The sequence below is a fragment of the Gopherus evgoodei genome, chromosome 3 (assembly GCF_007399415.2).
Source record: "Gopherus evgoodei ecotype Sinaloan lineage chromosome 3, rGopEvg1_v1.p, whole genome shotgun sequence".
Classification (NCBI taxonomy): Eukaryota; Metazoa; Chordata; order Testudines; family Testudinidae; genus Gopherus; species Gopherus evgoodei.
Window position 1 is genome coordinate 1698609 of NC_044324.1, and position 17479 is coordinate 1716087.

Below are 17479 nucleotides of genomic sequence, written 5' to 3' on the forward strand. Positions count from 1 at the left end.
TTTATTCTTTTTTACGTCCTGTCCTAGATAGTTGTGTTAGAACTGTTGCATGCTGTTAACAGCTGCTGCACCCCCTCTTAGAGGTGGATGCATATCAATGCTGGGTTAAATGGTTTCTGCATATGGATCGGTGTATCCATTCCCAAAGTGCTTTGGGATCAGGCAGGTTGAAAGGCCTCCATATAAAAGTAAAGCATAGTGTCTGATTAACTCTCTCATCATCCAGGGATGCATGGTAGAGTTGGTCTCACTTTCCACAGCCCAGTCTTGATGTCAGTAGCATCATGATGGGTTCCATTTCAATTACTATTTCTTTTTCTTTTTGAAAACAGAAAGCCCAAAGGAGAGCTCTGAGCCTACCGGTTCCCCTGCTCCTGTCATCCAGCACAGCTCCGTGACAGCATCCCCCAACGAGCTCAACGTCCGCTCTGCAGCTGAAGCTGTTGCCACTTCGGTCCTCACTCAGATGGCAAGCCAAAGGACAGAACTGAGCATGCCCGTACAGTGGCACGTCATTATGGCTCCACAGTCTCAGTCTGCTGGCAGATGATGTCACAAACCAGGTGACAAAGAACGAACCCATAAGAACTTGCAGACCGAGAGACTGATCATAGCTAAGCCCCTGCTTAATGGGGGCAGATATGGATTTTTTTTTTAAGTGAGTTAAGGGCAGCTATGGAAGCTTCTTTATACTGCATATCCTATACAGATCCTGGCCCAAAACCATTGTCGTGATCATCTGTCCGTACAGGATGGCTTCAGATTGAGGGATTTCTTGATCCCTTAGTGATGGTCAATCAACTTGCAAAATCATCAGAACACAAAGAGCCTCATTTGAATGCATCTTGAAAAGTTCATTTTCAGGTATCAGTTACGTTAACACTAAACCTCCCCTGGCTTGTGGTTTCTCTTGGCATTATTGCTATTTTGAGTTTCACCTGTTAGCAGAGGAAAGTAGCTGTTGGGAGGCTGTGACATTTACTGGTGCTGTCACTTTATTTTTAACAGCTTGCTGCTTCCAATCATCTGTTTCCCCATCACTGCTCTAGCTGACCTGAAATGTTGCACCTTGGCACAAGAATACTGGCCGAGTTTTCCTCTCGGGCTATTGAGATTCAAAAGGCTGAGGATAATGGGCTTCTTAACTCCATGGGATTAACTTCCCCGACACCAAAGCTTTCTGGTTCTGAAGCAAGCCTGGCACCTCTAATTCACATGCAATTAACCATCATTAACCGCTGTAACTTGTGGGGTTTTTAAGTATGTGTTCACAGTCACTGGCGCAGCAGTAGGAACTGTGAACATTTCATGTGTTTCTCTCTTAATTGACGCCATAGCTGCTAATGATGCAGGAACCTTCTTCAGAAAAAGCCCTGCTTATAAATCTTCCATACAACAGAAAAGCAGCACCAACCTGCAGGCTGCCAGGACTGCATGCAAAGCTGCTCTGTGTGATACAGGAAAGGATGAGCTGGGGCAGATGGATATAATGTGAGTCCTGGAATTAATCGGCTGCAAAATCCACCACCCATCTCAACAAGTCACGAATTTAACAAACAAACCCCACACGTCAAAGGATTGTCTCCCATACATTTAACCTGATGACATTATAAAGTGGTGGCCTTGAACGAAGGGAGGTGGACGCATATCCCGCTTGCCGGGCCTTTTACCTCTTTTAATGGTTTTCTTCTGCTCCTGGTAGTGGTATATCTATTGCTTTTCCTCAAGAGCAAATGTAGTAGTTTTAGAGCTTCCAGGTTCATGGGGTAGATTTAAAACCAGCTGTGACATTTTTAAGGCACTTGGAATTGTCTGCTTATTGCCAAAGTGTGTGTGTGTGTGTGCGTGTACTTTCTTTAGGTTGTCATTGACCTTTTGCTTGCTGGGTAGTAGTTGTAGATTTGAATTTGTATTTTGGGAGCCAGAAAGGGGTGCTGTGTGAATTTGTGCTACAGCAAACCTATCAGTCGGTGAAACTCTCAGCACTTCATCGTTCTTTCCGTCTTTCAAGATGCTTTTCCTTCAGTTGAGCTCTTCAACGTCTTCACCCTGAGCTTCCAGACCACCTCAAATCGCACTTGCCACTTTGGACCTGAGTTAGTTTGGCTGAGTCAGTAGTTTGGCTTATCTAGACTTGGAATATTTGCCAGGGACAGCAATACCCAAAGCAAAATCTGAGCATGTAGAATTTGATCCACCCATCCCCAGATACAGGGAAATTCCGTTTTATTTCTTTTTTAATTAGGGGTCTCTTCTCCCCTTTTTCTCCCTCAGGTTTCTCCAGGCCTCTCTGCCATATTCTCTAATGTATTTAATGGTCCTAGTTGTCTCTTAATACACTGCCACCATGTGTTTGTCTCACTCTGTCGCACACACTCTCACACACAATCATTCCTGAGATTTTGTGTTTCTTTGCCCTCTCAAGACTCTGGAGCTAGCAGCTCTTGCATCTCTGTTTAGAACCTGTGTGTAGTTACTGCAAGAGGCATTCCAGATCAGGCACTTCATTTTTTTCCCTTAAAGCTGTTATATATAGAGAATTTTTGTATAGGAAAGTGCTTTGAGTATAACTGTCCCAACAGGGTGTCTGTTTCCTTGATGACAAAGCTATACCATCAGCAGGGTTTTCAGGATGTTGTGAGGATAATGCAACCGAGGAAATGGTTTATAAAGCCTAACGGCCTGATTGGACAAGACCTGGGGCCTTTATTTGGCTAAGAATCCAAGACAGAAAGGGCTCATGGCCATGTTGTCAGAGGTCTAATACGACAGCAGGGAATCTGTTTGTAACTATGACTAGTTTAGTCTCTTGCAGACACTTCACTGTCTTGTAAGGAATAGAGTGCATAGCTCTGACAGATTCATTAGAATAGCTGGATTCATATGTGTAGTTCAAGAGGCCCAAACAGCATTTACATGATACCTGATCATACTCCACTTCCAGCATGTAGGCTAACATTGGTGTCTCAAAGCTAGTGGATGTTTAACAAGAGGTAAGGGAAGCCCATTTTAACACCAGCACCAGTGCATGTTGAGACAGCACCACTGGGTAAATACTGCCTATCGATAGCCTTACCACATGCAGAAAGCAGCCTTCAAATACCCTTCAGTTGTTAAGAGGCTGGCAGCTCAAGGATAGAGCTGCACAATAGACTGTACAAGGGGATGGGGTGGTAAGTACAGCTTGAATTGGACAGGTGTGAAAGGCTTTAACTGAAAGTGAATTTGCTTTGGTGCTTACAAACCGTATTAATTTCCATGGAGACTTGTACAAGGGACCATTTTTTGGTCCGTGGAAAGCAACACGCATGTGCACATATGTGTTTGCACAGGTGTCTTGGAATTGTTTCTTTCCTGCTGCTCAAACTTAGTCGGAACTGAAACAATACCATGTGACTTAGGTGACCAGTCACGTTTCAAACAGGAAGTAATCAAAGGCATAGTAGAATGGAATAGCTTCCCAGCACCGCATAAGTTGGAGTGGATTTGTGTAACGAGTTTGAAAGCTTCAGATTGCAAACAGACTTGTAAAAATCAGACCATTGAGCGAAAACGGACAATGTTTCTTTAACGGATTCTGTTCTAAATAGATCACTGCTACAGCCACGACTAAGGGTCTGTCTGCCCAGTAGAAACCGCACATGGGCTAGCTGAATCCAGCTATTCAAGACAGCAAGCCGGTTATGTACCCAGGGTCCATGCTGGGCTTGTGCTCCTCTGAGCTGCAGCTCGTACCATGTTGTGTTCACTGCTATGTTACCCGTGCTAGCTGGATTAAAGCTAGCTCAGGTAGACTAGCCCGTGCACGGCTTTTGCTGTGTAGACAGATCCTAAATTGCTGATTCTTTTCTTCCCAGCACCTGACTTTGTAATGGGAGGGGCTTAAGAGGTTCAGAAAACAGGAAGATGCTTGAAGTGGAAAAATGCAACAAGTGTCAGTGTAATGGACTCTGGTCCCTGCACGCTACTGGCCCCTTGTGGTCAGTTGTGGTGTTGTAAGATCCTCCATCTTAATTCCTCCTTCCTCGGACTTCCTCCCGTAAGTTCAAAACAGGCTTTGTATTGCAAAACAGCCCTTTTTTCAACAGAAAATCCCCCAAATAAGGAAAACACCTCAGGCCTCTGGTCCCATTCTTGTTCCTTCTTAAAAGGACCAGTCATCAAGACACACAACCCTGTCAAGGGTATTTCCCACATGCCTCGGTCTCTGACAGTCTGAACTGTGGGGTTGCTTCTCCCTGGGGTCTGGAGGCAGACCAAGGGATTTGGCCGCATTCAGGTAGCTATGGGTAATGGGTGATTTTGCTGTAGATTCTGACTCAGGGGGTTTGAGTGAGCAGGAGAAGGCAGAAGAATTATAGGTACTATAGTCTTTAGTCACTACAGCTGTAACTACAGCAACCATTGTATTCGTTACCAAAATGATGTTTAACCGATTGAGAGGTGTATGAACTTGTTCCCTGGGACAGTACAGCATTAGTGTAAAATCTGGCTGCTTTTTTCTCTCCTTACTTATCCACTGGGGATCAAAAATTCACAAGTCTGTGATCTGGGGGTTGCTACCGGGTCCTGCCAGAAAACTACGGCTGGCCAGACAGAGCAGTGACTATCGGGGGCTGAGACCTCATGCCCTACTGGGTGCTAGAAACATACAGTGTACCCACGGAATATTTCCTGCCCTGACAAATCACCAGATATCAGACCTTAAAATCTTGTCCTTCTGATTACCATCTTGTGCCTCACCCACTTCAGTTCTGACATGGTTTGTGTGTATGCTCTGCTGAACGTACAGAGCTATAAACTAATGCTTTCTACCATCTGGAAGCAGCCGGGAATTCCATCTTTCAGATGGTGTGTAAAGCATTAATCTTTATGGGGGTTCATGAGCAGCTACTAAACATCCAGCCAGAATTGGAAGTTTAGAGGAGGGGAAAGCAAGATGATGATTTGTGTGACATGATTTTAAATGTACACTGTCAAGTTAAATCACACTTCAGTCTGACAGTTTTTACCTCTTTATAGGCGATGCCTAAGATTGCTAGCAGTTGGAGATAAAAAATAATTGTTTGTAAACTCCCCCCCCCCCGTTTATTTACTCTGCATATTTAGCAATATCTTAGTTGGGTTTCAGTATTTCTCTTCTGTCACTTAGTCAGTTCCCCTGTATGTTTGAGTCATTAGTGTGTTAAAGGGAGAAACATCTTGGAAAAATAGGAAAATGTGCCTGTAAAACTGCAAAAGTTGGCGAGAGTGCTCAGGAGACATGTAGACCAGAAACTGCTTTTAATGGTAATTGACTAGATTTCAAACTGTTTCCCCTTGAAGTGTGTTTCACTGAACGTGTAAAAACAGTGTTCAGTGTTTAAAATATCTGTATGTATTTAAATAGAAAACTCGGTAGTTTCACAGAAGAGGTGGAAGTGAGTTTAATCTCCGGCTGTTTTTCTGTCTCCCAGCAGAGTCTGAGCATGTCTGAGTCCCAGGTTGCTGAAGACAGTTTCTCTTTCTGTGTTCAAAATAGGCACATGGGCATGAAACTTCCTCCAGCTTCCTTCATGGGGCCTGGGGAGCTCCTTGGTAATGACCTTAGCACTCAGATGTCCTCTCTGATTTCCCTGGGTGAAGGAAATGCAACGAGACAAAATTCTAACTTTGGCACTTTTGAGATGTTCTACAGAACAAACTCAAGATAGCAAATGTATTGAAAATAACTTCAGTCCTTTAGGTAACACCTGGATTTCTAGGTCCAAAATCTTAGAACCTGCTACTTCTGGAAATACTGGCAGGAGCAGTACAGATGCTGTCAAGACCAGTAACTCCATCCTCCATCTCCCTCAGCACGGTTCCTGGATCAGTGATCAGAATAAAACATATTCTGTTCCTACTCAGTGTCCATTTCAGCTAAGGCTTGCCACTGAATGAATGTATTGCTAGAGCAGCTCCAGATTTGGTGGTTCCCCACAACTACATACCCAGCTTAATAGTATACAAGACAGCTTAGCTTTCACTGACAAGCAGATCTTTGCCTGGCCTTATTAAAGGACAGATTTAGAAGAAGTAAACAGGAGTTTCAGATGTGTAAATGTCGGAGATCCCCTTCATTATGGGGCATACACCAGCCTGGTACTACCTTGTGAAAAGCAAACATGGCTATGCAAAATCTTTTAAATAGGTTAAAGGTTTTTTTTGAAAGTATTTCATTTTAATCTCCCCAATCCTGATTTTAATATCAGCCCATCCCTTCCCTCCCAAGTCCCTTGCTGTGAGCTAGCCTGAAATGTAAATAGGCTGGGATCTGTTTCTCATCCATTTTGAAGCAGACGCATCTATATAGAATGTTCTCATCTATCCGACTTCATGTGGAGGGCCTGATCCTCGGAGATGCCAAGAGCACTCCTCTCCCATTGAAACCAGGAAGAGCTATGGCTGCTAAATATCTTGCAGGAAGCATCACTGGATTGAGGTCCATAAGGGAGAGATGCTACCAAGAGCCCTACTAGCTCCAGTCACCTGTGGCAAAATCCTTTGCTGTTTTCTTACCAAAATGAAGTGGTGCAGTGCATTGCATGCAGACAGCACTTCCTGATCCACTCTTACCACATAGGAAGGTTGTCTATCTGCAAGTCGTCTGTCAAGCAAACGAGTAATTGTGCTTTTAACTAGATTAGTCACCTGTATGGGAGTTATCAGGGTGGTAACCTAGGGAGAGGATGGGCTCTGGAGAGTTGCAACAGATACAAAAAAATCAGAAGATAACATTATCGGATTTCAGATTTGTTGGTTTCAATGGACAACGACTTCGGTGCTAAGATTTGAATTTTAGGGGCCCTGTTTTTCCACTGGGGCCTCATTTAATCGCAACTGCATGGATTTGCTCATGCAAATAGACTAGCTGTGCTCAAGTAAATAAATACTGCATAGAGGAGGCCTGCTGAAAAGATGTGGCCCGTGTGAAGTTCTGTCCTGTAGCCAAGCAGCGTTTACAGCCCCTGAGGAGCCTTTATATCATGAGGAATATAATTCACTGACTGTTGAATGTATGTTTAGAACAATTATGAAACCAGTTGCTGGGTTATTCCTTTAAATCACCAGCTTTTCCATAATTGCATCTTTTCCTAGAGATGATTTCCAGTTAATCTGTGTGTAAAATTACTGATCGCTGTCCAGGCAGGCCTGCCTTCTTGGTCATTGGTTGTGGCTTTGTGATCATCCTTGAGGGTTGTACATGTTGGGAATTTCCTTCCAGATCTATTGATGGGGGGTGCTCTTTTTTATCCCATTTTCCTGTGCTGGTGCAGCTACCCACATAAAGGCTGCACATCCTCATGGACTTGTTCGGTGACAGCTGCTTTTTCAACCTATAGTGAAGAACTTTTTTCAGAAAGCAAAACCATAGGTTCCTGAATAGGTGGCAATATCCACAGATAGCTCGAACTCCATGTAGTCCGCAGACTTGCTGCTCATAGGAGTTCTTTTGTCCTCCTAGTCCCCAGGCTTTTCAGGCAGCCTTCCCGATATCATCGTAGTGCTTGGAGTTAGCTAAAGTGAGTTTCCCTGTCCATCCCTGTTGCTTGAGAAGATCTTCAGCGATTAGTTGTCTTAGGCCAAAGGGGGCCGTGACTAATGCCATTTGCAATTAAATGACTGCCCACACCTACTTTTCATTAAAATTTCTCCTCCTGGGAACAACACAGAATGTTTTGTGATCTTTGGCCCTTGTGTGGCCTCCGTGACAGTGGGAAAATGATCCCCTTCTGGCTTATTTCCTGAGGCCAGGAAAAATATTTCAGTGTTCAAAAGTACATTTAAGTTCTTATTGAGCAAGGACTAAGCACTAGTTGTAAGATCATACTCATTCAGAGCAATGTTTTTTAATCAGTTAGTGTTTACCACCGTTATAACAGAAAAAAGTAATTTATTATTTAATTAGAGGCAATTATGATAGACATGCATTTCTTTCCCTACAACATCAGAATGTCAAACCCCATGACATTCTCAGCAAGAATCTAGCCTGGGCCCTCAGGGGCTCATAGCAGAGAGAAACTAATTTTCTCCTTTTGTTCTCTCATCCAATTAAGACTAAAAAGATTGGATCCCTCTGTATATCTCTTGAATTCCACTCTTGCTTCTTGATAAAATTAGGTGTGGAGGAGGACCTCAACCAAAGCATTAGTGTTGCCTCTTCCTTGTCGCTGTGGCTTGACAACACCCTGATTGGTACAAAATAAAATTTTTTAGAAATCTAAAGTAAACAGCATAACAAAACGGGGCTCCTGACAGAGCTCTTGGATGTGAGAACAGCTGGCACTAATTCCTTGCCTTCGTTGTGGCTTTTCTCTCACCTTTGTCATGGCCTGCTATATTTTTACAGTACACATACCTGGAGTAGTTAGGGTGACCAGATGTCCTGATTTTATAGAGGCAGTCCAGATTTTTGGAAATCTTTCTTATCTCGGCTCTTATTACCCCCCATCCCCTCTCCCGATCTTTCACATTTGCTGTCTGGTCACCCGAAGGGTAGTAATCTTGTACTCAAAAGCTCTTGTTACTATTAGGGTTGAGCATTAATGGTCGTGAAATGACTAGCACCTTTAAGCAGTCATCTGACAGAATTGTGCCTTTGCTTTAAGATTTCTTCTGGTTGCCAGCCAAAAGAGATGCAAGTTCGCTGGGAGGAGGGATGGGTTGGAGGACCAGGCAGGGCTGGGTTATGAAATTTAGTAAATCCTGTGCTCTGTGGGTCTGCAGCCAAGTACAAAGAAAAATCCCCACTTTTCAGCTCAGCTCAGGTCCTTTGGCTCATGTATTAGCAAGTTCAGGGCAATAACTGGGAGGTCCTGTCTCATCAACACTATGCTGGTGAAGGAGCTAATTTCCTAGTACTTTTGACTTAAATATATCATCCAGATTGTGCTGCAGTTCCCTGGGAGCTGGAGCACTTTGCTGGTCTCATTTCAAAAGGCAATTTAGTGTAGGTTCTTGGTGGACTAGGGAACTGCATGGTGAGAAAGCTGTGGGTTTTGTGGGTTAACCTCTGTGATTGTGGAACTCCGGCTGCGTGGAGTAGCCTATTTTGTGACTGATTTTTTTTTTTTTTTGTCAAAGATCCGCCATCTCCGTGGGAGAGGGGGGGAGAATGGAGTTCACTTTTGTGTTTATAAAACTAGGTGGGCCTCTTACCCAGTTTTACAGTCGGTGGATAAAGTACACAGGACTCCTGTGACTTGATTAGAGGACACAGTGAGCCCAGGATGCTCCTGAATCCTCTAGTCCCATGCTGTAACCACTAGTCAATGTGATTTTCCACTTTGCTGGGGGTGCTGTTAACCACCCCATTAAGCAGGTGCTCGATTCCTGCCCTGAGCTGACTGCTGTCATCCACCTCCAATCCAGAGTTCTTAAATTCACCCTGCTGCTCCCACTCCATGACCTGAACTACTTTCTTTTAAGCTTTTCTCCAGCAGGAGATGTAGGATAACGTTTCTGCATTAAACCTACATTTTCTATTTACGAGACGCGGCACCAGGAGAACTCAGGATAGGAGAGTCCTGAGGCAGGATGGGTAGTTATGTGAAGCGTTTCTTTTTTCCACCCATAACCCATTGTTTACCCAAATGAGGTGTAAGGAACTCTCTAAGCCAACCCACCCACACATGTGCGTTTCTTAGACATTAGACACAAGCCTTAGACTCCTTTTGACAGTCTGGCCTAGCTTCAGACAAGAAACATTTGAAAACCTACGTGTCCTTAGCGAGGACCGTGAACGTCAAACATTCTGAGCTCTGTTCCGAATCTGTTGGTAAGGAAGACAAGCTTTCAAGCTACACAGAGCTCTTTTTCAGGTCTGGGGTATCTCTCACCGACAGAAGTTGGTCCTGTAAAAGATATTCCCTCACCCACCTTACCTCTCATGGCCTGGGACCGACCCGGCTACAACGACAAAGGTTCGATTAAGCAGGCCTAGCACTGGACTCACCTGGGAGATTTGCTTATTGGCAGGCTTACAGGCTAGACATCAATCCCCCTGAAACTTAATCATGTAGCATTACCTAGTGCACCTTGGTTGCAGCCCCAGTTACGCGCGACACAAATGAAGGGGTCCTTTATTTTGCATTATGTCTGATTGGTTAAATTCCAGCCCAGCAGTAGAGGTATAAGGTGCTTCTGTGTCAGAGACAGACTGAATGTGCAGCGAGGTGTCAGCAGTGTTAGTCAGAGGTTTCATTGAGGTTTGAAGCTCTGGTGGCTCTAAATCCACATTTCCAGTTGGGACCTTGATGCCTTGGCTGTTTCTGGCTGCTGCTTTGGTGCCTTCTACTGGAATCTGTCGCACTGTACAGGCTGAGGCCTTGGAAAGCCGACCCCGCATCATTTCTGCGTGTGGAAGGGCTACTTTGTTCAATGTAACAGCTGGCACCGATGCATAGAATTTCACTTTGATTCTAGTCTCCTTAGTCAGGGCTGTGCCCTGGGCACTTCCGGTTTGGCACTTTCATTCAGGTGTCTTGATTTCCAGTTTTGGTGCTATTTCTGAAACACAGGAGGGCTTCGCATACCAGAAACCTTGATTTCTCTATCCTCACCCCCTTGCCTCAAGCACCCAGGTGGAATGTTATAGAGCAACAAGGAGAGGGGATTTTGTTCAAACAGGGCAACAACCCCTCTCTTCCTCCTAAAGCCAGTCTCCATCTGGGCATTTTATACCATGCTCCTCACCTTTTTTTTTTAATCTGATCTTTGAGACACTTCTCCACTGACTTTAAAGGTGCTAATGACTTGGAAGGGTCCAGAGACGCTGCCGTCTGTACCCCGTGGAATCTAGCACAAACACAACCATGGCACTGTAACAAGAAGCTGCCTTTGTTCAGCTGGGTTTGTCCCCCGTGAGCCCTTTTCTCCTGTTAAGCATTGTGTGCTGTATACTGCAGGACTGAATCATTATCATTGTGTTAAAAAGTCCCGTCCCGGGAGTGCTGTAGAGTTCTGGCTTGCCATAGGTTATGCATTTGTTGTGCTGTATTGCTTTTATTTTGGGAGGGGGTGGGGGACACGGGAGAAGGCGTTGCGGATGCTTTTGGGGTGGGGCAGATTCCCAGTGCACCCTGTATCCATTAATGGCCGCGGCTGCACAAAGCCAGCACCTTCTGTCTCGAAGGAGACTGTTATAATTGCAGAAAGGAGTTAAGGGAAGGGTATGTTGTAGGTAGCCATAGGTTGCCTTAGCTGTTTTCCACCTGAGGCATGGGGAGGGGAGGATGGTGCACTGGAAATGGGAACTTATCTCCCACCCAGCATGGTCTGTTACAGATGGTACCTGACCAAGATAGGGGCTAGATGCTTGTTAGCTTTTTCTCTGGAACTCCGGGTTGATGCCAGTCGTGGAGCCGGTTTCCGTTGCGCTGAGGTTTCTCATGCAGTCAGGCAGGGAGCCGCACTCTGACCCCAAACTCAGCCCTGGTCTGCACTACAGATTTCAGTTGACACAAGGCAGCTTACGTTAACCTAACACAGCACCCGCCGATGTAACTCACCCACTTCGCCACCTGAATAACTCCACTTCTGTGAGCGGCGTAGCTCTTAGACCGGTGCAGCGTCCGTGGAGACATTGTGTTGCTTCCATTGGCTGTTGCCGCCTTGCAGAAGCCACCCCACAACACCCCACGTTGACAGTTAAATCGGTGCAATCGCTCCTGGGGAGGATGCACACGGCTGGCACAAGCAGCGTAGTGTGGATGTGCAAAAGCAGTGTAATTACTGCGGTGGCTGTGAGGCGAAGTACCTTAGGACGACTTAATTTTGTAGTGTAGACTTGCCCTTGGAATCTTTCAATCCTAGTGGATTGGGAAAGGAATCACTTAATGAGTAATGGGAAGTAACGGTCCCCCTGCCCCTCAGACTCCAGGACCTGTTCATCACTCCCTCCCTGTCGGCCATTGCGAGACCGCCACTTGCTGCTTCTGCCATTTGCCACACAGCACTGAGCTGCCGAAGCAACTCCATGATACTTGACAGTCACAAGAAGCCTTCATTTTTTGTTTGTTTGTTTTTTTAAAGGGCTGAGCCAGTTAACAGGTTCGCTGCAGTGGGGAAAATCCACTTGTGGGTTAAAATGGAGATGTTAATTTTTAACTTGTTGAGAGATGGAGGCCACAAGTTTTTATGGATCTGGAAACCTGGAGGATATGGGTTTGGCCCACTGGAGATCAGAGTGACCCAGATCCCTCCAAGTTCTAGACTGCCCAGAGCCAGAATTTTCATTTGAGCCCAACTAACTGAGGGACCTCCAGCCTCTGAAATAACATGGTAGCGATTTCACCTTTAAATCTGTTCCACTAGCTCTGCTCTAAAATTCAGTCAATCTTAAAACGTTTCACATAAATGAGGCAGGCCCCACCCTGGCCTCTGCTCCCCTCTCTCTTCTGTTGCAGATGAAAGGAGTGTTTTAGCCCAGGCCAAGGCTGCTCCATTGCCTTGGAAGAGATAGCAGGTTATTTCTGATTCCTCCAGTAGCCTTGATTCTCATTAGCAACGCCCGGGGCTTCAAGAGGACGGGTGTCGTGTGCAAGGCCTGCAAGACAGGTGACCTCTCCCTTCCGTCTCTGGGCTAGAGGCATCACGAAAGGGACAGCCTTTGCCCACGGGTTCCTGCCAGTTGTCCTGGGTGCTCTGTGGGAGCAGGACGGCAGCTCTTTGACACACGGCCTTCCAGGTTGAACAAAGTCTTGCTCTCTCCCCCCACACCTCACAGCAGCCGCCCTAGGAACCAGGTCCTGGGATTTGCCTTCCCCCAGCACAAAGAACCAGTCTTCATTGCATGGGACTGCAGTGGTGGAAGAATCCACCTGACACCTGCCCTTCAACCAATAGCTGGCTGTTTTATATGGAGAGCTTTTACGATCAATAATGGAAGAAAATTAAAAAAAACCACAAAAATAAATCCCTGAAAAGCTTAACCACAAGGGTGTAGTATCTCTATAAAAGACAATACCTATCTATGAATATATATAGAAATATATCGACATATATCAACTTTCCTGAATGGACGCGCAATTCCTTATGCAATGAAATTGTTTTTAGATGTATCCAAACCTGGACTCCCCAACCCTCCCTCCCTGCTACAGGTTTGTTGTACAATTCTTGACTTGCTCTGCCTTTCGCAACAAAGCTCGCAGAGGTGCAGGCAGGTCGCACTAGCAAATAAAAAAAATGTTCTTCACCGAAGTGCTCCTGTGAGCAGGTCCTCACAATTTAGCATTAGCCTGTGCCATGGATTCCCGTTGACCTGTGTGTCCGCAGGGGCGGAGGAGAGTCGTGGCACAGCCCTGTGTTGTATTTTGCTGTTTAAAAACAAAATCCTGGCACTTATCAATTTGTTCCTTCAGCCACTGTTCTTACCAAACATATAATGTGCCTTTTATTTATGCTGCAAATATAACATTAAAATATTAACAAGGATAAGCTCTGCCGTGTGAGTCCGTTACAAGAAAACCCCAACAGGCATACACGGTGGGGGGATTGTCACTGTGTAGACATTTCTCTCTCTCTCCCCCCTGGTATTCTATCTGTTGCTTTTTTCCCCTGTGTTTCATCACAGGCCTGGTGTTTGTGAGCAGGCAGAAGGTTGAGCAGATAACCCTTTTCCACACCAGAGGCAGCTGCTCCCAGAATAGCAGGGCAACTGGAGTAGGGTCACAGCATCTATTCCCTGATACTACTCAGTGGTCAGTTTTGGCCCTGACTTCTTAACGGCAGAAGGGCCGGTCTGACCAACTTCACAGCTGTGTTGTAAGACAAGGTGAAATACTGCGTGATTGTTACACGCTCTGGGCGGCCCATACCACTCCTGGCAAGCCCTAGGTTAGATTGCTGCTGAGACTCCATTTCCTCTGTGGTTGTGGCATTTGGTAGATGGCCTTCCTGAAGACCATCAGAAGGGAATGTCTACACTGCCCTTAGACACCCAGGCCTGGTCCATGCCAGCTGGCTCGGGTAAGTGGCTGTTCGTTTGCAGTGCAAATGTTGAAACCCTCCCACCTTGCAGGGGCCTAAAGCCTGGACTTCAGCCCGAGCCCCAGCATCTACACTGCAATTAAACAGCCCCTTTGCCTGAGCCCAAGTCAGCCAGCATGGGCCAGCCGCCGCTGTGTCTGATGGCAATGGAGCCATACTCTGAGTGTGGTGTTCAACAAGGCCTGCTGGTTCCTGTAGAAAGTAGAGCACTATGGAACTAACAGGCCACTTCAAGCAGGAACTTGCCCCTGTACTCAATCGTCCCGACACCCCAGAATCTCTGCAACATTAGCAGCACAGTTCTGTCCTCCAGTGGGTTGCTACTAGAAGTAAGGCACAAATGTGTAACAGGGTGATTGACTACTGGAACAAACTACCCATGGAAGAGGTGCATTCTCCATCTCTTGATATCTTCAGACCCAGTCCGGAAGAGATGCTTTAATCACACAAAAGTTCTTAGGCTCAGTATAGGAATAACTGGGTGAAATTCTCTGGCTGGTGTCATACAGGAGGTCAAACCAGATGGTCTGATGGTCCCTTGTAGTGGGAAAATGTAGACTTCAAAAAATCTTCCCTCATAAGAGGCTAAAGTTGAGTGGTCAGGCAAAGTGGTGCAGAAACTGGCTAAGAGACAGGAAACTAAGAATAGGAATAAATGTTCAGTTTTCATTCCCAGTCAAAAGTTCAGTCAGTGCTTCAAGGTTCTGTGCTTGGACAGGTGAGCTGTGAGGTTCTGGGGAAGGCAGGGGAGAAGGAAGGTCCAGAGAAGATGGTGAGGAACTTCAGAGAAACCTGACCAAGGTAAGTGAGTGGGGAACATGGGCGCAGATTGAATTTAATGAGTAAAGTAATGCATGTCGGGAATGGGGTGGGGATGGAACTCCTAAATCTTACTAGATTTTGAATCAGGAAAGGGGCAGGGTCGAAATAATAAATAGCTCCATGAAGTCCTCTGTTCAGTGTGCTGTTGCCGTTGAGAATAGCTAACCGGGTTAGAACACGGAAGGAATGGATGGTGAATAATCCTGAGAAGATAACACCATTAGAGGAATCAGTGGTGCAGACTCATCTGGCTGCGGGGCTCAGCACTGGCAAGGCCATGAAAAGAAAGGCAAGTGCAGACCAAGGGTGGTGAGAATGTCCGAGGGCCTGGAAAAACTCTTGCAGGGAGAGTGGGATTGTTTACCATTGAGAGGAGGTGAACAGGAGCAGAAGGATCGATGTGCACAATGCAGTGAATGGGATGGAGAAGGTGAGTTGGGAGCTTCTGTTCTCCTTGTCTCATGAGACGAGCAAGGGGACATTCCGGGAAAGATGACAAACACTGATCAAGGAAATATTTTCCCATAGAATGGGATGTAGACTCTGGAACTCCCTGCCACATGACACTGCTGAGCCCAAGAGCAATGCAGCACCCAGAAAGGCCCTGGACGTTTCTGTGGCCAACCGGAATATGCTGATATTGGAAGGATTATGAAACCTCAGCCAATCTCTGCCAGGGGGGTTGAAAATACAGCCCTGGAGATAGATTATCCCCCAGCAGCAGCCTATTGCGACGCTAGCGCCTTCCTGGTGGCCACTGTCAGAGACAGGACACTGGACTTGGGGGACTTCAATCTGGCAATTCCTCCATTCCCAAGGAGCTATGCCTCAGTGGGCCTTGCAGGTAAGTCACATACACATCTCTCTCACGCTTCCTCAGCAGCTGGCTTCAGGCCAAGGCTCTCACTGCGCCTGGACCCAGAGATCTCAAGGGCTGGAGCATTCTTAGCCCTGCAGCCCTCCCGTGCGGCTATCCTGGATGAAGGAGCAATGTGACAGGAGTGAGGGGAAGAGGTCACAGTGATGAGTACTCAAGCTGCATGGGTACTGCCTGGCCCCGGCACACAAGGGGTTAATTCCAGTTTCTTTTCTTCTTGGGGACAGGGTGCAGAGGAGGCGCTGCTGCCCGGACACATGGGGCAGAGGCTTGTGGGAAGCAGGGTTCTCTCCCCCAGGCTCGGAGGGTGAGCCCCAGCTGGGGCAGTGATTGTTCTGCCCCACGCGTGGCGGGTGCTGGACAGACCAACCTGTCTTCCATTTTGACTCAGTTGTACCCCAGGTCTCCCGGCTTCCAGTCCCCTTATACCACCCCTCAGCCAGCTCATGGCTTTGGCCTTGGAGCCCGAAAGGCAGAGATAGGACACTGGCAAGAGCCAGAACAAGCCCACCCCCTGCCTTCCTCTAGGGGGGCTGTGGGTTCCAATCATGCACTGCTGGGCCTGAAGGGGAGAGACCCAGTTGAAGTCTAAGGGGAGATGGGATGGTGCAAAGGCAGTAGCCTCTGATGCACTGCTGCAGAGCAGTGACAACTCCCCCGCCCTCTCCTTGGTGTGATCCCCGAGGGTCCCGGACTTGGCCCCTGTCCAATCATTGGAGGGTTTGGAGATGATTCAAGGTTTCAGTTCCCACCCACCCTGCCATTGGAGCTACACCCTGAGGAAACCTCCATGTGTCCTTTATCCCCTTGCTCTACTCTGTGCCTGGCTTGGCAACTACTTGGGGGCAAGGAATGGGTGCTAATATAATGGGGCCCTGAACTGGGGTGGGCTCTAGCCTGCCACTGTAAATAAACACCATTAACATAAGAATGGCCATACTGGGTCAGACCAATGGTCCATCCAGCCCAGTATCCCATCTTCCGACAGTGGCCAATGCCAGGTGCCCCAGAGGAAATGAACAGAACAGGGAATCAAGTGATCCATCCCCTGGTGCCAGTTCCTAGACTAACAACAACAAACAGGTGGTAAAATTATTTCCACTGCACCCACACCTTAGGGCCGTCTTCCCCAAACTGCCAAAACCCAAGTCCCTGCTTCAGGAAAATGAGACCAAGGTAACCAGCCCATGCGTGCATTACAGGTCCCCCGCGGTACCAATCTGCACAGCGTAGCAGGTGTTACAGCCCCCAGTTCTGCTCTTCAGCTCCAGCTTTTAGTTCTGGAGGGGTCTGGTTTAACCTCCGGGGCGCTGGCCAAGAGGCCACCTCTCAGGTATTCACCTTTCTGCAATCTGGTGATATGCTCACCTTATCTGAGCCATCTTCCACCCACTTACCCCAGCCTCAGCCTTCATACACCACATACTTTGGAAGGCACCAGCGAAAGTCTCCAACACGATCTTTCCTCTCCTTTGTGCCATGCTCTGATGAACGGAGAAATACTTCACAACGTTGCATTTAAAAAACTAACTCGGATGTGAATGACGACACCCACAGAAATGTGACCTACACAGAGCTGTCCTCTGAGACTCACTGCAAACTCTAGCAGGTGGTGGTGTGTTAGTTACTCTGCTCAGGACAATTCCCCCATCTCAGAGCCATTGGCTCAGGCTCTCTGCAAACTCAGACCAACATCTTGGCCTCAGTCACACTGGGGTCACATCCTCAAAGATTTCTTTGCAACTCTAACACCTAGAGAATGATTTTTTA

General features: G+C 46.8%; 1 protein-coding gene across 3 annotated transcripts in view; it reads left to right on the forward strand.

Annotated features, from left to right (window-relative positions):
* The window catches only part of ATF7 (activating transcription factor 7), a 65208-nt gene extending 51753 nt beyond the window's left edge, over positions 1–13455 (forward strand). The window contains exons 11-12 of one of the 3 annotated variants that reach the window (XM_030554435.1): positions 333–563; positions 710–13455. In XM_030554435.1, the coding sequence (XP_030410295.1) occupies positions 333–550 (218 nt within the window). In that variant the 3' untranslated portion in view covers positions 551–563; positions 710–13455. Of the gene's footprint in view, positions 1–332 lie in introns of all 3 variants that reach the window. The other 2 variants (XM_030554434.1, XM_030554436.1) reach the window with 2 other exon arrangements.
* Positions 13456–17479: the final 4024 nt, after the last annotated feature.